Source organism: Panthera uncia, chromosome D2 (assembly GCF_023721935.1).
Source record: "Panthera uncia isolate 11264 chromosome D2, Puncia_PCG_1.0, whole genome shotgun sequence".
Lineage (NCBI taxonomy): Eukaryota > Metazoa > Chordata > Mammalia > Carnivora > Felidae > Panthera > Panthera uncia.
The window spans coordinates 29,246,924-29,268,101 of NC_064818.1; the positions used below are offsets into that span (position 1 = coordinate 29,246,924).

Genomic DNA, 21,178 nt, shown 5'->3' on the forward strand with positions numbered 1-21,178 from the left:
TTGGAAAATCTTTTATAAAAAGCATGCTATGTATGTTAATATGTAAATCTATTGGTATTTCTAAACGAGTTAATACATATTTAAAATATGTGTTTTAATTTCTTAGGTAGTAACTGATTGATAGATTTTTATGGACATAAAAATAAAAGCCCTGGGAGCCTCCACTCCAAAAGAGTGAAAAGGAGTCCTGAGATGAAAAATGTTGAGAACCGCTGGCTTACAAATCCTCTCAGTGAAGAGATGTTGAGTGAATGGACATTTGGGTTTAATCCGAGAGGCCTGGCCTTGGTGGCCTGGTGGCTGTGGGCTTGCCTGGCCTCCTCTGTTCCTCCATCTACCCATGCTTGACTCCAGCTGTGCCGACCTGCTGTTTCCATGGCACCTTCATGGGTATCTGAAACCCCTCATCCACTTCAGAAATCTTTGCTTGTCTATTACATGCCTTACGTGGACTCAGTCCATTAACATCACCTTCTCCGGGAAGCCTTCCTAGATTTCACCGGTCTTGCCTGTGATTTAGCATCTGCTCCTCCCTGGCCCCTCTGCACACTCGACTCCCGCATTGTATTTCCCTAACTCCGCTACATTTATTGGTGAGCAGGTGTCTTGAGGGCAGGAACTACGTCTTCTCTTTTTATTCCCAGGGCTTGGTACATAATAGGTACTTAAGAAATGTATGTTGAATCAGTGAATGCTGCCTTGGAATTCAGAATAGGGACACCCCTTTCCCCGAATTATCCGTGAACCAAAGTGTCTCTAAGAGGGGAAATGGTTTCTGGCATCTGATTCGAGTTTTGAAACGTCAGTGTTAGACGAGTACTATATCTTTGGGGAGCCTGGGTGGCTCAGTCGGTTAAGAGGCTGACTCGATTTCAGCTCAGGTTATGATCTCACGGTTGGTGGGATTGAGCCCCTCCCCTTGCCTTGGACTGGGCTTTAACAGCCAGGAGCCTGCTTGGGATTCTCTCTCTCTCCCTCTTTCTGCCCCTCCCTCTCTCTCTCTCAAAATAAATAAACTTAAAAAACAAACAAACAAAACAACCAAAGAACAGTCCTATATCTTTAGTGTGGAAGGAGAAATAACATTGGTTGAACACCTGCTGGGTGTCAGGAGCTTCAGGGACATTGTGGCTCATCAGGCCACCGTGAGCCGGTGTGGGCCCTACCCGCTTGTCATGTGGCTTCTGTGGGGAGGGTGTGGTCTGGGAGCTAAGCCACCACACGTCCTGCGAACCTGTGGAACTGATTCGGCGTAGTCTATGAAGCCTCTGAAGTTGTCGAGGTCAAAGATGGCATGGGTGCTGCGGGGTCCTGCCATCGTGGCCTGTGTGCAGTAGGGAATAAACAGCTGGAATTATTTGTTCAATGGGCATCATTAATACTGTAAATATCAGGACTAGTGAGGGCTTCCCATTGTTGGTTTCACAGGGGATTGGGAGTGGAGAGAGATCCCTATTGCTGGGGTGATCCAGAAAGGCTTCCCAGGGGAGGAGGGCTTTGAGCTGAGTTTTGGAGGATGGGTGTTAATTAGCCCCTTACACCTTTACTATTTCCAAACAACTCTTCGTCTCCTTTCCATTGCTGCTGTAGGAGACAGCCCTGGGGTGCGTGTCTCGGTGGAGGCTGGGGTGGGGGGACCTCTGTCCCCTGCAGGGCTTTTTCTCATGCCGAATGTGACATCCTGGACCAGGTAGGAGAGCAGGGGACCCCAGGAGAGGAGACTTCGGGCCACATTCTATCTGCTAGTGGCGGGGATTCTAGGCGGGGCTATTCTCTTGTGAGTTTTCATGGACTTCTAGAGTAGTGAAGGGATTCTAGAGCTTGTAGCCAACGCCCTCCCTTTTGGAGCAGGGAAACTGAGGCCCAGAGATAGGAAGGGGCTTGCCCAAAGTCACATGGGAGTCAGCGGCAGAGCTGGGATTATAGTCTCCCCTTACCCCCAGTGCTCCTTTCAGTGTGTGACGCTCTCCCCTTTTCTCCTCGTGTCTCTGGAGTCACGAGCCCTTGGCGTGGAGGCAGTTCTGAAGGCCCCGCACACACCCAGCACTGACACTTGTGTTCTGAATGCCTCCTCTGCCTTCCAACTCTAGTTCAGGGGCAGAGGGGGAAAGAACGAGCCGAGGGCCATGTATATATAAAAAGCAATTTGATTCATTTTTTTTCTTCGATATAAAACTATACCTCATGTTAAAAATAAGAAGCATGAAACACTTAGCGTAGAGACAACGCTGAATTTGTATACTCCCAACCCAGCCAGGTGACCCTTGGGAGGCGGTAGCCTGGCTGTGGGGCCTCAATGCCCTCTGCGCTGATGCTGGGAAGCCCTTCTTCTCTTCCTTCCCCTACCACTGCCCTGCCCTGCCCTGCCCAGTCCTTTCCAGGCAGCTGCCTCCTTTACTGGAGCTTCTCCTTCCAGCAGCCCGGAGAGTCAGGGAGAAGTGAGGTCACAGGAGACCCCCGCCTACTCCCCGACCCCATCCCTGAAGTTCCTCTTGCCTTCGCTTCAGGTTCTGAGGGATGATTCCCATGCTGTCTCTGGGAAAAGCCCCAGGCCAGTGGAAGAATCGGGGATGCCTGGCCCAATACCTGGTAGACATGTGTATGCTCTGAAAGGCTGCTGGGGCCTGTTGTCTGGGACAAAGCCCCTTCGTCACCTCTGTGAGCCTGTGTGTCCTTTTAAAAGGTCTGAGAGGTGGGGCGGCCTGGGCCACCTGACCCACTCCCGCCAACAGCCACAGCCCTGAGCCCAGGGTGCTGCTTGCAGAGGCCAGAGCTGGGGGGCTTCCTGTCCCCACTGCCAGGCCCACCTGTCCAGGGTGCATTCCAGGGCTCAGTGGCTTCTGTTCAGATTGGCTTCTGCTAATGAGCCCGCCTGGCTGGGGCCCACCTGGGGCTGAGATAATCACTCAGATGTCATGGGAACACAGCCCTGGGAGGATGTGGCTTCTGGCTCTCTTGGTTCTGACACAGTGAAGGCATGGCAGGGGGGGGGGGGGGGGGGGGGGGGGGGGGGGAGAGGTCTGGAGAGGGAAAAAGGAAACCAGGGAGAGGAGTGTGTTGGGTGGAGGGGATCTGCCCTGGACTCTCCTTTTTTTGCCTTGGCTCTTTCCCCGGGTTTCAGATTAACCATAAATCACTCTGATCCATAAGCCGTGGAACGTTCTGTTCTAGAATGGGATCCCCAGGGTTTCTTCTTTGGGTTTCTGGGCATCCGAAGCAAGGTCATTTCTCAGATTCATCCCTCGGACAGGTGCATTGGGCCAGTGGTCCCTGCCCTTGTAGAGGGTCCAGGAGTGGGAACCCCCAATGGGCCTTTCCTGACTTCCCAGGAGGACCTGATTGCTGTGCCTGTTGTCTCAGAACATCCTTATTGGTTATCTGTTTTGCCACTCCCCACATGTCTGCCCCCCAACTTTTCCTAAGGAGAGGCCCAGCTGAGTCGGCTCTTACCCACAGTGCTCAGTACATGTGGGGGTTCTTAATTAGAAATTCCACTCTCAGCCATGGCTGCCTCTAGTAGCTGGGGCTGCCAGACCTCCCAGCTTAGCTCCCTCGTAGCCTGGAACGTTCTGTGTCCATGGAGGGGTCTTCTAAATCGAGCCTCTACCTGACTGCTGGGGACGGGAGGGGGCACAAAACAGACTGATGTGCCCACCTTGCTTCCCAGAGGTTTGTTTTCTGTGTTTTCCACCCCTGGACCTAGCTGGCGGGCCCTCCAGCCTTCTAGAGGCCTTTCCCCATTTCTGCCTGGAGGAGGATGGAGAGCACTGTTTATAGAGAAGTCATAATAAAGAAGACACAAAGAAGGAATACACCACACCCATGGGCCAGAAGCCCTGACAGAGTAAAGATGTCAGTCCTCCCCAAAGAGATCTATGGAGTCAATGTGGTCCAGTCAAACCTCAGCAGGGTTTTTTTTGTTTTTTTTTTCATGGAATTTGACAAAGTGATTCTCAAATGTGTATGGAAGAATTGATGTCCAAAGATATCTGGCCACTTGGGAAGAAGACATAAATGAGGCAATTGGCCTACCAGATGCCCAGATGTGTTACCAATCGGGAGTCGCTGGGACGGGGAGGTTTGTTTGCGGATAGCCAGGTTGACCGATGGACCGGATAAGGAGCCAGAAACAGACCTAAGCATATGTGGAACCTTAATGTATGACAACAGGGTCGTGCCAAATCAGCGGGGACAGGAGAACTGGATAAGAAGTGGTGCTTATTACATTACAAGCAAAAGCGGGCTGTGTCAGAGAATGTCATGGACCAAGGATTGCAATTAACCAGGTTCTCTGCACTTGATGTCTCGTTTTTTTGTTTTAAAGAAGTCCTGTCTAGGGTCAAGGCAGAGCTGTCAGCAAAGTCCGGTGATGAAGACCAGAGACTGGATCCTTCGCCGGCAGGAGGGGACAGCCACTGCTGCTTCCCCAAGGGCTGGCTTTGGTTTGGTTTCCCCAAGCCCGGGCTGACTGTGGGTAGGGCTGGGGCCAGGGCGGGACACCGGGTCGAGCACCCAAGGGCGGGGAATACTGCTCAGTGGTCCTGGGGTGGGGCTGCCAGTCTTCCGGAGGAGACAGAATGGGCCCTATGTCAACTTGGGTTGGGGACGCTGCCAGGACCTTCTGGATCCTGCTTGTCCTGCTTTCCTTAGGGGCAGGAGGAATGGGCCAGCACGAGCTGAGCTCTCTTGGGGCAACTGGGCAAAGAGACTGTTTTCTGCTGAGTGAGGTCAGTGAATATTAACTGAACCTTCTCAAGCTAGTGGCTGGATGGTTAGGGCACATGGTTTTTAAATAAGGCTGGCCTCTGTGACTTCAGAAAGGACCCCTGCGGGGGAGTGGTGAGGGGCACACTCTAGGGCTGTGCTGTCCACTATGGTGGCCACGAGCTTCACGTGGTCAAATTCAAATTAAGCCCAATGAAATAAAACGAAAAATTTGTTCCTTAAGCACACGAGTCACACTTCGAGAGCGTGACAAGTGGCTACGATCTTGGACAGTAGCATCATCCTAGAACGCAGCGCTGTCCCGCTATGGGCGCTGGTGTATTTTGCAAGGACATCTCAGACCAGCCTTCTTGACCTGGTATAGCGCATGCAGGCTGCTGGTAAGCGTAACCGCTCTGTAAGTGGCAGCGGGCTTCACTATTTTACCGGTGGAAAATGAGGCTTAAAGAGGAGACATGACCTGGCCAGGAGCACTGAGCTGGTAACGGAGGCCCAGAACGCCAGCTCCCACCTCTTGTCTCCCCTCTGCCGCTCCTTCTGGCACCCCCGTCTGTCTGTACGGGAGAGAAGCTGGTACGAAGCCTGTGGAGGAAGGGGCTGTCTGGCCAGGGCCAGGCAGGATTGACCCGGGGCAGAAGGGCTGGTACATGCGAGGTTCAGGGTTGCTTGGCCGGATGCAGGGGCCCTGCTCACCCCATCTTATCTAAAATCTCTCTTGGGCCTTGGGGTTTAGCTACCCTTCACATCCTTTCAAAGCCGGAAACGCAGAAAAGTGCTTTGTTTGGGCCCAACAGAGAACTCTGGAGCCTTGAGTGCCTCATGAAACAGTTCCAGAATGGAGCCGTTCTTGGGACCTTCCAGGAAACACTCACTGACTCCTCCAGGAAGTCCATCCTGATTTCCTGACATTCTGTTTCTCCCCATTACTTTCTATGGAATTCCCAGAGCCCCCTGTGCCTCTCCATGGTAAGAATCGCAGCTCGCTTCCCATGGACCAGGGAGGGAATCGTCAACTTTTTTTGTGCCAGGAACATTTCAGCTAGAGGTTAACAAAAGTAAAGGTATGACCTTTTCTCCAACCCCAGTTCAAAGACCCGCTGAATTCCATCCAGTGGACTGTAGAGGTCAATTCCCACCTCTCTGACCCCTATCTGACCCCTGTCTGGTCTTGTGACCCCTGTGACCTCAGGACCTGGGACATACTAGGTGCCTGGTATGTGCCTTTGGGGGTGAAACGGGTCTGTAAGTGCAGACATGCGTCAGCTGGGAGTGAGCTGGCAGACTGGTGACCAGATGCTTCCTGAAGGAGGAGACGCCGGGGCTGGAATGTCACAGGGCCTCCTGCTTCCCGGCAGCTGTGTGAAGCTGGGTTTCTCCCTGCCGAGAAGGAAACTGGTTCCAAGCTGCAGGGCTCAGCGGGAACCTTCAGGCCCAGTTGATGCTGGACCACGGGGCTCCTGCACAGCCTGTTGATGATGCCACAGGGCTTGCAAAGCCTGGGCCTTTGGGCCTGGCCTGTGGCTGCCAGCAGCATCCCCCCCCCCCCCCCCCGCTTTGGGCCCCACATGGGCATGGCCATGTGGTCACCCCCCACCCTCCCCACCCCCCCAGCTGTCTGTAGCTGAAGATGTCCTGCATGACAGATGGGCCATTTGCTTCTGGCTGGAGCTGGAATGGTCCCCCAGCAGCCTTGGGGGAAAGGCTATAATTAGCAGAGAGGACTGGATGGGATTGCATGCTCACAATGACAGTTAGTTTTATACTCAAATGCAAACATAAACCGATGTCATTGGATATGTAAATATAACTGGAAATCTTAAAGTTCCTGGAAAGGGGGTATGGCTGCCTCTCCCCAGGCCCACTGACCCTTGATCACTTGAATGAGGAAACCAGAGCGGCCTGTGCTGAGTTGGGAGCCGCCTCAGGGGTTGTCTGCCAGGCCGCTAGGGGGGCTGGGGTGGCAGGAGAAGCGGGTGGGCCAGGAGAAGTATGAGTGTGACGACTCAGTGCACAGTGCTCGTGGAGCCAGGAGGCTTGGGTTAAGTTTGCCACAGGAGTTTTTCCTAGGGCTTTGGTGGTCTGGAAATGTTGTAAGGCTGACCCGCAGGGAAAATGCGATGCTTTGCAACAGGAGGGAGCTCAGACCAAAGGAAGTTTTGTTTCCTGCCGGCAAGGCTGTTCTGGAGTGGGTCCCGGGGCTCTAGGGAGCTTGTAAAAATAGAAGAAGCCACTGACTGCCTTTATGGAGAGGGCTGGGGTCAGTTCTGCTCTGCTGTTTTGGAGATGGTTTCCAAAGCAGGCTACCTTAACCCAGAAGCATAGCCTTAGGCAGGAATGAGGGACAGCCCAGATGTCAGGGCCTGGGTCCCCCCAGCCCAGAAGAGTCTGTTTTCTTTTAAAACAGGAAACAGTGGCATGTCTGGGTGGCTCAGTTGGTTAGGTGTCCGACACTGGTTTCGGTTCCGGAAACGATCTTGCGGTTCATGAGTTCAAGCCCCGCATCGGGCTCTGTGCAGAGCCTGCTTGGGATTCTCTCTCTCTCTGTCTCTCTCCCTTCCCTGCTCGTGTGCTCTCTCCCTCTCTCTCAAAATAAATAAATACACTTAAAAAAAATCTTTAAAACAGGAAACACAAAATTCGCAGAAGTATATGGGAGCAATTCTGAAAATACTTAGATGTTATCTTGTTGGGTCAGCCACAGTAGAAGAATTTCACTTTTCATCAAGACAGAGGATGAAACCCCACCTCTGAAGCCCTCAAGTACACTGTGTCCTTGCGTATTTAATTCACTCCCTGCCTGGGCTGTGAAGACTTCCCTCCTGTGCAGTCTTCTTTAAGCATGATCTTCAGCTTTGGGGTGGAGGGATCTCCGGGCTCTGGGTCTGATTCAGGGTTAGGGTTCAGTGGGCGATTCCTTAGCAGTCCAGTAATTCAGAAGGGGGAGACTGGGCTTTTTAAAGTGATTGTTCTTGTTCCCAGAGGACCCACAGGGCTCAGGACAGCCTTGAACAATCATTTTACCTTGTTCTGGCTTTTGGAGCCTGAACTGACCAGACAATCTTGCTCTGTTAAAGGTAGATTTTATTTCCTATAGAAGTTTTTCTGTGTGTGTGTGTGTGTGTGTGTGTGTGTGTGTGTTCTGCCTTATAAATGTAAACATTTACCCAAGTGGGTACTTTTGATGACATCGTTTCACTCATGGTTTTCCTGATATGGTCAACTTGTTAATAAGTAACTCCTGGCTGAGTCTGTCAGCTGGGTTAGCACCTCCTGTGCTGGAAAGTTCTTCCTTTCAGGCTGGGGGGGGAAGTGGGTCTCAGTAATCCCGGAGTATCTTTTCAAATACAGTGGACCCCCAGGGGGAGATGGCTTCCTGGCGATCCTCCGTGATGGGGGGGGGGGGGTTCTAAATAAGCTTGGTCTGTTTGACTTTTGGCATCCTCACTATTTGTCAAAAGTTAGGGGAAAACAGGCACCTCCCTTTACCCAGGATGCAGTCTTAGTGCTCTTTAGAAGGAAGTCACGGAGATCTATTTTGAAGGCACATTGAGCCAATTTAAGAGCAGTGAGTAACTGGAGGGGCAGCCTCCTCAGGGTTCTGGATGTGACTCTAGGGTAGCTATGTTCGTGGCATATCTCGCCAACACCCCGTCTGTATTATCCCTCACTTCCTTTTCGGGGACCTTAGCTGGCTGCACCTCAGCTCTGGTTACTCTCTCACACCACCTTCTCCTTGGAGGGGAAGTGCAGCATAGCTAATGATGTGTCCTTGCCCCCAGCAGTGTGTAGCATGGAATGTCAGGGTCCTTGGACACACAGGAGATTGGGTAGACAGCGTTGGCCTCAAACCCAAGGGGGTTGGTTGGAAAGTCTGGTTCCCATCCATTTAATGCACATGGATTGTAAACACTGGTGGTACCTAAATGTCAGGACTGTTCTGGGTGCTGGGGATGCCCAAAAGAGTTGGAAAATCCCTCCTGACCTGGAGCTTATAGTCTTACGGGGGAAGACAAGCAATTAAAAAGTAACAGAAAAAAGTTGCCTGTTACATACTGGTAAGTGCAAAGGAGGAAAATAAAAGGGAGGATGGTGTCAGGACTTTCAGGGGGAGGGATTTTCTCCTTCTAGATCAGATGGCCCGGAAAGGCCTCACAAAGCAGCTGACAATTGAGCAAAGACAAGAGGGAGGTGAGGGAGTGAGCCATGTGGATGTCAGGAGGCAGAGCATTCTAGGGAGGGGGAACAGCCTGGGCAAAGGCCCTGGGATTATACACTAGCATGTTTTACCCAGTGCTGCTAAAGCAGAGAGAAGAAGGAGGAGAGGGAGTGGTGAGCTCAGACAGGTCATGTGGGCCTATCGTCTGTGATCGAGGTTGATGTTTTTATTCTTACAGAGAACCAGCCTGCTCTGATGAGGGTTTGCCTGGTCACTCTGGTGTGGAGAATGGGCTGGAGGGGGTCAGTCAGGACACTGCTACGGGATCCCGGGCGAGGGAGCCCCAGACTTGTCCGAGGGTTGGGAGTGGTGTCAGCTGATGAAACTCCCCGACAATTTAGGGGTGCCCAGGTGACTCAGTCGGTTAAGTGCCCGACTCTCGGTTTCGGCTCAGGTCACGATCTCACGGTTCCAGCGTTCAAGCCCTGCATCGGGTGCTGTGCTGACCACGTGGAGCCTGCTTGGTATTCTCTCTCCCTCTCTCTCTCTGTCCCTCCCCCACTCGTGCTCTCTCTCTCTTTCAAAATAAGTAAAAAAGAAAAAAAATTTAGTATGCGAGTTTTCGGGCTGAGAGAATGGAGGAGCCTTCCAAGGGGGCTTTGTCACCTGAATTTTCCTGATGGAGTGCTGTAAGAGTCGTCTTTCCACTGTTGGGAAAGTTGATAACAAGGAATTTGACTTAAAAGTCCTCTCAAAACTCCTCCTGCTCCAACCTTCGGCCTTCCTGACGGTCCTTCTGCAAATACAGTCCATATTTACGGTGCCTGCGCAGCGCTCGTCCCCCTGAGCAGCTCTGAAACGTCCTCGGGGTGACCTGCCCGGGTAGTAGTCCTTACAGCGGCCCCGAGCGTTTCGGTTTCTGTTTTTCCACTTTCCTTATCTCACGAAAGCCTTGCGGAAACTTGGGGCGTGAGCAGGGCAGACACAAGTGTCATTCTGCCGCTTTTCAGATGGCAACACTGAACCGTGGGCTCAAATACCTGTCTAAGGCCCACGGTTAGCAACGGCGGAGCTGGGACTCAAACCCAGGCCCTCTGGCCCTCCAACCAGTGGCCCTTCTCCCGACTCACCAGTATTTGCCTCTAACGCGGCATTTCCAAACAGAGCCCGTATCAGCGTGCTACGGCCGCTGTAACAAAACGCCACAGACCGTGTGGCTTCAACCACAGGAGTCTATTTCCTCACATCTCTGGAGGCTAGAAGTCCAAGGTGAAGGTTTCACAGGGTTGGTTTCCTCTGAGGCCTGTCTCCCTGGTTTGTACGTGGCTGCCTTCTCCCTGTGGCCTCACGTGGTCTTCCCTCTGTGTGTGTCTGTCCCTCATCTCTTCTTTTTACAAGGACAACAGTCATACTGGGTTAAGACCCACCCGTATAACCCCATTTTAACTTAATTACCTCTTTCAAGGCTCTGTCTCCAAATATAGTCACACTTTGAGGCCCTGGGGGTTATCAGTGCCCCGTATGAACTTTGGGGGAGTACGGTCCAGCCCATAGCGCGTTCCCTCATCTGTGGTCATCCGGGGTGAGCCCCCCAGTGACGGGCACCATAACCCCCAGACGAACTCTTTGTAGGAAAATCAAGTGACTGCCAGTCCTTCGCTCTCACTCCTTGCTTTCTTGCTGCAGCTGATCGGGGGCCTGATCCTGTCGGTGGGGATCTACGCAGAAGTTGAGCGGCAGAAATATAAAACCCTCGAAAGTGCCTTTCTGGCCCCAGCCATTATCCTCATCCTCCTGGGGGTCATCATGTTCATCGTGTCCTTCATCGGAGTGTTGGCTTCCCTCCGCGACAACCTGTGCCTTCTCCAAGCGGTGAGTTGGCCCCACGCACCCCTCAGCCGGTGGGTGGGGGGCGGTCCTTGGAGTCCCTAGAGAACTGGGGAGACTGCCCTTGGGCCTTTGGGCAGCCCAGTTTTTTTTTTTTCAGTCCTTGCCTCAAACCACACTTTCTAGAGGGTTTCCTGGATCAACCTCTCTGTTACGTTGGCCCAAGAGAGACCAGGCACCTCCACTTTTGTATATAAAGGCTGACTTGAATATTCTTCTTACTTAAACCCTGTGTTGGTCTAGACTCTCTGCTGCGAGTGGGAGAAACCACACTCAAACGAGAGCAAGCAAACCCCAAAGATGTTGGTGGTGAGTCCTTGGCTCACGTAATCAGCAAGCCCACACTGAGACCAGGGCTTTAGGTGGTACCCCTGGGCTCCTGCTCTTTCGCCACCTCCCAGCTGGATGCCAGGCTGGGTCCTCAGGCTCCCTTTGCAATTGTCACTAGGCACCTCAGGCCAATAGAGGGTTTATGGCCCTTGATCCCAGAGAGCGTTTCCTGGTAACCTATGGCCGAAGTCCCAGGTCTCTGATGGGCCTGCCCGGGCCAAGTAAGTGCCTGCCATGGCACCAGCCTTACCTGCCCCCCTTTCTGCGCAGTGAGGGATGGCTCCCCAAAGCTGGGGGTACTGGGTAGGCAGATCCATTCACTCTGTACCCACGTGTGTGTTTGACCTCACTGTCACCTCTCACGTGGGAAGGTCCGAAAAGCCCTGATAAGCAGTGTGTTGGTGCTGCCTGAGGCTGGAAGTTGCTGGCATCAGTTTGGACAATACCTGCTTTGTGATGGGGCAGGGGTGGGGGGATATATCCTTCAAGCCTCAGACATTCTCTCACCCACTCTGGGGGGGGGGCTGGGAAGCCACTTCTGAGGGGCTCTGCGGGCAGAGCTGGAAATGCTGTGGCGGCTGCCCATCTAGCCAGGCCTGCCCACTCTGGGTCAGCTCTCCTGGTGGCAGTGGCGGTAGGAGGGGTGTTTTTCTGCCTGGACTCTGCTGAGGACCATGGGATAAACCTCAATAACAATCTGGCCTGGACAGCTGAGTCACAGTTCCTGACCATGACTCGCCCCAGAGATGGGTTTTCCCGGGGAATATCTGTCCACATCCCGTGCCCTCACAGGAGGAAGGAGGAAAAGGCCCGGGAGCCAGTAGGAGCTCCAACAGAGAGGATTCTCCTTATCGCACTTGACCTTGGGGCAAAGGACGCTTCTCTTGTCCCTCTAAGTGAATCTCTGAATTTTGTTTTTCAGTTTATGTATATCCTTGGGATTTGCCTCATAATTGAGCTCATTGGTGGTGTGGTGGCCTTGATCTTCCGGAACCAGGTGGGCCTCTGGTGCATGTATCAGCCACTTGTATGCTGAGCTCCCATCGTGCGTGCCCTGGGCTGTAAACTAGGGGTGTGCAGAGAGTAGGGTAGATAATTCCTTGTGGAGCGTCCATTCTGTTGGGGAGACGGGCACTGAACAAGTAAACCAGAGAACAAGAAAGCAGAACAGGTGACAGGTGAGTGCCTGGGGTAGGCAAGGCTCAGGGGGAACAGAAGTCCAGACAGAGGGAACCACTGAAGCAGAAAGGAGCTTGGCAAGTTTGTGGACCAGTGTGCGGGCCACTGGGCTGAAGTGGGTAACTGATGGGGAGGCATGGAAGGAAAAGTCGCAAGGGCCACCAAGACAGACCCTCTAGGTCCTCGTAGGCCATGGTTTAGGGGCCACTTTACACGGGCTGTGTGACCTTGGGCAAGTCACTTAGCCTCTCAGATCCTGAGGATCTCAAGGCGTTATCATTCCTAGCTCTTGGGATTTGGGGTGAGGAGTTGATGAGACAATGCATGTGAGAACCTGGCGTGGCAATGACCCCCCCGGTTGGACTCTTGCTACACATTAGCTCCTCTGTCCTGAAGCCTGGAGAAGAGAAGGGACTGGCCCATGGTCCCGCAAGAAGCTGGTGGCTGTGCAGGGCTGATTTCCAGCTCAAGGCTCTGTCATTTCTCCCATAGCCCATTCCTTTGTCTTCATCCTGGCCTTGGTGTCGGAAGTGGGACTTGAGGAGCAGGGCAAGTTTGCACAACCTCTGCCCTGTCTGTCCACCCCCTGCCTCTACCCTCCCCACCCAGACAGCTTGGGCCCTGGTGCTCCTGGGCATTGCTGCGGGGCAGTTGCATCAGGACTGCGGCCAGGTTGTCGCTCTTATCAGAAGTTGAGCCCAAGGCAGCATCACTATCCCAGAGCCCTCAAATGACCCGGTGTTTGACTCCTACCAAGCTCCTCATGCGCACAGCTGGATCCTGGCCCGGGTGGGAGCAGGGATGGGCCTTAAACACAGGCTTGTCTCCACCCCCGGAATCCAGGGGCCTTCTTTCCATTTTATGGACTCCAGGAGAGGGGAGGGGAGATTCCCATCTCAGTGGAGTCAGTGAGGCACAGAGAGGTTGGGAAAACTGAGAGCACACAGCAAGATCGAGTTGGCTCAGTCTTCTTTTTCAGTTCTCTGTTCCTCCCCGACCCCAGCTTCACTGAGGTATAGGAGACAAGTAAAATTGTAATATACTCAAACTGTGCAATGTGAAGTGATTACCACAATCCAGTTAAATAACACATCCATCACCTCAGACAGTAATTTTTTTTTCTTTAGTGAGAATACTCAAGACCTATTCTCAGCAGATCTCACATATAGAATATGCTGTTGTTAACTGTAGTCGCCACGGCACGCATTAGATCCCGAGAACTTATTCGTCATATAACTCAGAGTTCGTACCCCTGACCAACGTCTCCCTCTTTCACCACTCCTACCTAGGCCTTGGTAACTCCTTTTCTACTCCCTGGTTCTATGGGATTCCCTTTCTTAAAAAGATTATTTATTTATTTGTTTGTTTATTTGCTTATTTTGAGAGAGAGAGAGAGAGCATGAGCAGGGAAGGGGAAGAGAGAGAGAAAGCATGAGCAGGGAAGGGGAAGAGAGAGAGGAGACAGCAAGAATCCTAAGCAGGCTTTGCACTGCCAGCACGGAGCCCAACATGGAGCTCGAACTCACGAACCATAAGATCATGACCTGAGCTGAAGTCAGACTCTTAACCGACTGAGCCACCCAGGCTCCACTACCCGCCCCCCCCCCCCGCCCCCCGCCCCCCGCCCCCCGCCCAACTTTTTTGTAGATTCCACGTATAAGTGATACCAATACAGTATTTGTCTTTCTCTGTCTGGCTTATTTCACTCAGCATAATGCTCTCTAGGTCCATCCGTGTTGTTACAAATGGAAGATTTCCTTCTTTTTTTTTATGGCTAAAGAATATTTCATTGTGTGTATATGCAATGGATTAATATATGTACGATACAATATAAAAATAAAAATATATAGGGGCTCTTGGGTGGCTCAGTTGGTTAAGCATCTGACTCTTGATTTCATCTCAGGTCATGATCTCACAGTTTGTGAGATCAAGCCCCGTGTCAGGCTCTGCACTGACAGCTGGGAGCTTGCTTGGGATTCTCTGTCTCCTTCTCTCTCTGCCCTCCCCCGACTCATGCTTGTTCACTGTCTCTCTCTCTCAAAAATCAATAAATAAACTGTAAAAAAATAAAATAAAAATATATGAATTAAAAAATGTATACATATATATCTCCATCATCCGTCAATGGGTACTTAGGTTGTTTCCATAGTTTGGCTATTGTGAACAATGCTGTACTGTATATAGCCAAAGGATATATTGCACCATTATTTTTAATTTTTGGAGGAACTTTCATACTGTTTTCCATAATGGTTGTGCCAATTTACATCCCCACCTACAGCGTACAAAGGTTTCCTTTTCTCCCCTCCAATATTTGTTACCTCCTGTCTTTTTGATAATAGCCATTCAAATAGGCATGAGGTGGTATCTCATTGAGGTTTCAGTTCGCATTTCCCTGATGATGAGTGATGTTGAGCATCTCTTCATATACCCGTTGGCCATCTGGATGTCTTCTTTACGAAAACATCTATTTAGTTCCTCTGCCCATTTTTAATCAGATCATAATTGTTGTTGTCATAGTTGTTTGCTATTTAGTTGTAAGGTTTCCTTATACATTTTGGATATTAACTTCTTATCAGATATATGGTTTACAAATATTTTCTCCCATTCTGTTGGTTGTCTTTGCATTTTTTTGATTATTTCTTTTGTTGAAACTTAAAAAAAAAGGTTATTGATTTTGAAAGAGAGAGAGTGTGAGCAGGGGAGGGACAGAGAGACAGGGGGGAAGACAGAGAGAATCCCAAGCAGGCTCCATGCTGTCAGCGCAGAGCCTGATGTGGAGCTTGAACCCACAAGCCGTGAGATTATGACCTGAGCTGAAATCAAGAGTCAGATTTTAACCGATGGAACCACCCAGGTGCCCTGAAACCTTTTAGTGTAATGTAGTCCCACTTCTTTATTTTTGCCTTTGTTGCTTGTGCATTAGATGTCGGATCCAAAAAATCACTGTCATGACCGACGTGCAGGACTTTTTCCCCTATGTTTTCTTTTAAGAGTTTTGTAATTTCGGGTCTTATGTTTAGGTCTTTTATCCATTTTGAATTGACTTTTGTGTATGATGTAAGCTGATGGTCAAATTCATTCTTTTGCATGTGGATATCTAGTTTTCTCAGCACCATTTAAGAGACTATCTTTTTGCCGTTGTGTATTCTTGGTGCTTTTATCAAAAGTTGGTGGGTATGACTGGGTTTATTTCTAGGCTCTCTATCCTGTTTTGTCGATCTGTATGTCTTGTCTTTTTTTTTTTTTTTTGCCAATACCATACTATTTTGATACCTATAGCTTTGTAATATAGTTTGAAATCAGAAAGTGTGATGCCTCCATCTTACTTTTTGTGCTCAAGGTTGCTTTAGCTGTTTGAGGTCTGTTATGGTTCCATACAAATTTTAAGATTATTTTTTCTATTTCTGTGAAAAAAGGCCATTGGAATTTTGATAGGTATTGCATTAAATCTGTAGATCACCTTGGGTAGTGTGAATAGTTTAGAATATTAATTCTCCCAATCCAAGAACAAGGGATAACTTTCCATTTATTTGTGTTGTCTTCAATTTCTTTCATCAGTGTTTTATGATTTTCAGTATACAGATCTTCCACTTCCTTGGTTAAATTTCTCCCTAAATAGTTTATTCAACTTGATGCTATTGTAAATGGGTTTGTTAATTTCTTTTTTTTTTTTTTTTGGATAGTTCATTGTTAGTGTATAGAAATGCAAATGATTTTTGTATGTTGATTTTTGTATCTTGCAACTTTACTGGATTCATTTATTAATTTTGACAGATCTTTGCTGGAGTCTTGAAGATTTGTATATGTAAGATCATGTCGTGTGCAAACAGAAAATTTTACTTCTTCGTTTCTGATTTAGATGACTTTTATTTCTTTTTCTTGCCTAATTTCTTTGCTCTGGGCTTAGGACTTCCAGGACTATGTTGAATAGAAGTAGTGAGAGTAGACATTTGTCTCTTCCTGATCTTAGAGGAGAAGCTTTTACTTTTCACCATTGAGTATGATGTCAGCTGTGGGCTTATTATGTATGGTGTTGGTTATGTTGAGGTACATTCTTTCTATACCTAATTTGTTGAGTGTTTTTTTGATCAGAAAAGGATGTCAAGTTTTGTCAAATACTTTTTCTGCATCTGTTAAAATGATCATGTGACTTTTATCCTTCATTGTTAATGTGGTTATCACATGGATTGATTTGCAGATGTTGAACCATTCTTGCATCCCAGGGATGAATCCCATTTGATCATGGTGTATGATCCTTTTAATGTACTGTTGAATTTGGTTTGCTGGTATTTTTCTGAGGATTTTTGCAGCTATGTTCATCAGAGATATTAGCCCATATTTGTCTTTTCCTATAGTCTCCTTGCTTGACATTGGTATCAGAGGAATGCTGGCCTCGTAATGACTTCAAAGTGTTTCCTCCTCTTCAATATCTTGGAAGAATTTGAGAAAGATTAGTATTAATTATTCCTTAAGTGTTTGGTAGAGTTCACCAGTGAAGCGTCTGGCCCTGGACATTTACTAGTTTACTAGTTCCTGACCTGTGATTGGTCTGTTCAGATTTTCTATTTCTTTTTTAACTTTTAATTTTATTTTTTCATTTTTTTGTCTTTTTATTAATTTTTTTAATGTTTATTTTATTTTTGAGAAAGGGAGAGAGAGCAGAGAGGGAGAGGGAGATACAGAATCCAGAGCAGGCTCCAGGCCCCGAGCTGTCAGCACAGAGCCCGATGCAAGGTTTGAACCCACTAGCTGTGAGATCATGACCTGAGCTGAAGTCAGACGCTTAACTGACTGAGCCCCCAGGCGCCCCTGTAGATACTTTTTTTATTGACTTTCTAGTCTCTACTTCATTTATTTCTGCTCAGACCTTTGTTATTACCTTCCCTCTCTACTAACTTGGGGCTTGGTTCGCTCCTCTCCTTCTGCGTCCTGGAGGTGTAAAGTCAGATTTTTTATTTGACATTGTTCTCTTTTTTTCTTAAGGAAGATGTTTATCACTATAAACTTCCTTCTCGTGACTGTTTCCACTGCATCCCCAAAGTCTTGGTATGTCGTGTTTCCATTTTCGTTTGTCTCAAAATATTCTTTTATTTCCCTTTTTCTTTGCCTCATCAGTTATCTTTTCGATCTGGTGTCACTACCTGCTCCTCCCTTTTCCCCTTTTCTGCTCTTCAGACTGTCTGCTCAGAGCTGGAAGATCGGGGTGTTGGTTCATTTCTCAGCAGCCTGAGGGGCGAGAGGTTTATTCTATTCGTCCGTGGGGATGTGTTTCTGTGCAGCCGCCGGGCTCCCAGCCAGCCTGTGGCTTTCCAGAGGTTACGGAATAGTGCTTTCCTGGCTAGAGCCAGGTCCAGGTTGTGGTCAGCAGCATCGACTGTTTTCATAAACGGTACCCTAAGTGAGCAGCAGTTCTGGTTTCCAGAGCACTCTCACAAAGGCGGCCCGATCAGCCATCTTCCCAGTGCCCTGTAGCTCAGCAGCGGCCATGACACCCACCACTCCTTCTTCCACCGAAGGACCTCCACCCCCTAGACCTCACAGCTGAGGACGCCGTGGGTCAAGGTCAGGGCTGAGAGTTTCTCATTATCTCATTATCCCCAAACCCTGAGGATTGGATGGTGTGTCCCTTCATGGGGCCTGTCAGGGGAGGGTCTCTGTGTGCAACCCAGGAAGGACCCTCACCGTCAGGGCTCTCAGCTCTTTGGAGGCTCATCGTGGGCCACGTTCTCATATGCCTGTGACGCAGAATTCAAAATCATTGAAAAATGAGATAGGAAATTATAAATGCGGTCAGATCTCCACCATGAAAAAACTAGGCCTGGAAAAATCTGGAAGATAATAGAAATATTATCATATTAACTTTTGTATCCTCTGAGGGGTAGGGCTAGGGTGATTTTTATTTCTTCTTTGTATTTTTTCCCTAGCTCCCAAATATTCTTTTTCTTAAAATCATGGGGAAAAATACCACCTAAAAAAAACAATGTCCCTTCCAACCCGAATGTAAAATATGAGACTGGCCGATGGTGAGGATAGGGAAACAGCCTGGCTGTTGATGGCAGTAGGAAGGGGCGGTGTAAGGTGGAGAAAAAGGTGAGGAGCCATGAAGGTCTACTTCCAGGAGGAGGTGAGTTCGCGATTCCATTTCTCCTCACCAAGAGGAGAAGACATATTTCTCTGAGACACACTGTTAACAAGCCTGGCCCCACGGGCTACCAGTCAAGTCTAAGTCGCTCTTGGTGACAAATGAGGACAAATTAGGCTAACGACCTCACGCTGGGTTCCCAGGAAGGTGCACGGGCCATGGCCCCAGCCAGGCAGCAATATATAAACATGCTCCTGGATGTAAGGAAGAAAGTCTCCATCCCTGACCCTGGGTGGGGTTTCTGCTGTCAGGCATGACCTGGTGGTCAGACTGAAGTGGCTTCTCTGTACAGAGCCTAGTGGCACCGAGACCCGAGGGCCCGGGCATCTGAAGTGCAGTGTCCTGACCCCAGCCATGGGAGGAGAGTCTGAGTGACCTCCACAATGTTTCGCGTCTCACCTTGACCTCCTAGTACTCCAGCTTGCTCCAGGACCTCTCCCGAGGGTGTAGGGGTGTGGGAGGAGGGCAGCTCTTGCCCATGTGTTCCCAGTCAGGCAGAGCTGAGCGGGACACCCAGAGGGTGCCGGGCTGTAGCTGGTACACCTGTATGCCCGTCGCAGGCCTCCTTGCCTCTACCTTCCTTCTGCTACCAAGGCAGGGGTGAAGAGTGGCCTCTTTCCTGGCCTTGACCAGAGGGTGCTGTGGTCACACCCAACACCAGGCCAGGGAACAGTGGACAGCACCCAGCCTGTTTTTTTTATCACGGCCCTGGCACTAGCTGGTTCTGGACAACATGCCCTTGAAGTTCAGGGGCAGGGAGAAAGGAGAAGGCACGGTGGCCCGCTTGGCTGAGCACGCAAACGTATATATCTTTCCCATCTGGAGCCAAGTAGAGAAGGTTCTGCTGAGATCTGGCCAGACCCTCACAGCCGGGGTGCCCCGCTGTGGACAGAGTGTGGGAGGGACAGCTGGAGCCCCAAACACCTGCGAAGCTGAAGCATGGCCTCCTCTCCCTCGGGATTAAACCCGTGACGTCCGGCCAGGTCTGAGGAAGGGTCTAGCACATGTTCCGGAGAACCTTGTAGCTTTCTCTGCTCCTTTTTTCTTGCTTCCTGGGTTCTCTTCTGGTCTTGCTTGTTAGATTTGGGCCCGCTCTCAGGACTGGAGGCAAGAGGACAAGTCCCCACAGTCTGGGGCACTGAGGGAAACCCGGAGGTGCTGGCTCAGCCCAGGTGCAAGGGAAGGAAGTCCTAGGCCAAGCACCCGCTTCCACACTGTGGCAACCGGGCTGGTACTGGTGGCAGTGGGGCCGCAGCCTGGGGTCTCGGGAGCTGAGGAGAAGGCAGCAGAAGCTCCATCCCCAGAGGCCAGGCAGGAGGCTCCTGCTAACGAGCTGCCCCTCCTCCCTTCTCCGCCTGGTCCCAGCCTCCCAGCCTCCCAGCCCCGGGTTGCGGCTGCCACGGGTCCCACTCCCTTGATTCCTCATTCAGTTTTTTAAAGTTTATTTATTTATTTTGAAAGAGAGAGAGAGAGAGAAAGCACAAGCAGGGGAGGGGCAGAAAGAAGGAGAGACAGAACCCCAAGCAGGCTCCACACTGTCAGTGCAGAGCCTGATGTGGGGCTGGAACTCACGAACCATGAGCTCATGACCTGAGCCGAGATCATGACTTGAGCTAAGATCAAGAGTCGGTCGCTTAACCAACTGAGCGGCCCAGGCTCCCCGATTCCTCGGGCTCCCCAGTTCCATTTAAAAGCAGAAGGCACCTCTACTGGGAAAGCTGCTGTGGAGGCTTTGGATAAATTTAAGACTAGATTTAAAAGAAAGAACTAGAAAGGACAGCTCTTTGTAGCTTGCCTCTGGTGGTTTAAACACCGTGCTCTGAAAATCTTGTGGCCTTTGATGTTTGCTTACTCTTTGCTTAGTTTAGCCCGGGGCCATGTGGCCCCTGAGGCCACATATTCACGGTGCCACAGGCAGCGCGAGGAACTGGGGACGGTCCACGCAGCCTGGGACATTTGTTCCTCCTGCCCATTCCACGGACCTCTGGCGGGGCCTCCCTTCCCTGCAGGGGCCCGGCTCAGCTTACCAGATGGGAGGCCTGATTTTCACAGAGGCCTTTTTCGGAGTCAGCATGTTTGGAAAGTGCCCAGAGACTGAGACGGTTTGGAGAGAAAGGTCAGAGCGGCTCACCAAAGAGGGAGGGAGAGGCTTCTCCCCTCGGCTGACCCTGTCCCGGGCCTCCTGCCCTCATCCCCTGCCCCCCAGCTCTAGCCCCGGGGGAGTCCCAACAGTATGTGACCCAGTAGAGGGGCGAGGAGGTGGCCACTGGACTGGGGTAGGTCCAGGGGGACACGGGGGACTGTGTCTGCAATGCTTCGAGAGTTGACTGAAACAGGCCCTGACCCTGGCATCACCCCTGCATCTCCGCTCACCCAGGGGCCCCCTGCAGTGTGCCGTTCAATGCCATGAGCTCATTCCCTTGCCCTACCCTGGGTGGCAGACCGGCCCCACCCTAGTGTCCTGTTTCTTAGGTGCCCCCAACAGTGTCCCAGCTGGCTGGCCTGTCCCTTCATCACCCAGAGGAGCAGGCACCCAAGGTTGGAAAGGTTTCATGGCCTGGGGCCTCTGAGAAGCGTGGGCCTGAGGCCAGGCGGGTCCCTGCTCTGCACGGGTTGTGTGGCCAGCCGGCCCCTGCCCCGGGATCCACGCAGGGGCTGAGGGCTGGTGAGAGCACGGTCGTTGGCGCGCCCGTGAGTGGACTTGCCCCACGTCCCCCGCAGGCCACCGTCAAGGTTGTCGGCTCCTAGGTCTGCTTCTG

General features: G+C 50.8%; 1 protein-coding gene and 1 long non-coding RNA gene across 2 annotated transcripts in view; one reads left to right on the forward strand and one right to left on the reverse strand.

The window, feature by feature from the left end:
- TSPAN15 (tetraspanin 15) overlaps window positions 1-21,178 on the forward strand; it is a 49,989-nt gene that overhangs the window by 16,919 nt on the left and 11,892 nt on the right. Inside the window, exons 2-3 of the mRNA XM_049645169.1 lie at window positions 10,568-10,753; window positions 12,021-12,095. Coding sequence (XP_049501126.1) covers window positions 10,568-10,753; window positions 12,021-12,095 — 261 coding nt within the window. The remainder of the gene's footprint in view (window positions 1-10,567; window positions 10,754-12,020; window positions 12,096-21,178) is intronic.
- LOC125932697 (uncharacterized) lies at window positions 1,048-1,749 on the reverse strand. The gene is made up of 2 exons (XR_007460724.1): window positions 1,542-1,749; window positions 1,048-1,324 (listed from the first exon to the last, which is right to left on the reverse strand). It is a non-coding gene; the product is annotated as an uncharacterized LOC125932697 (long non-coding RNA).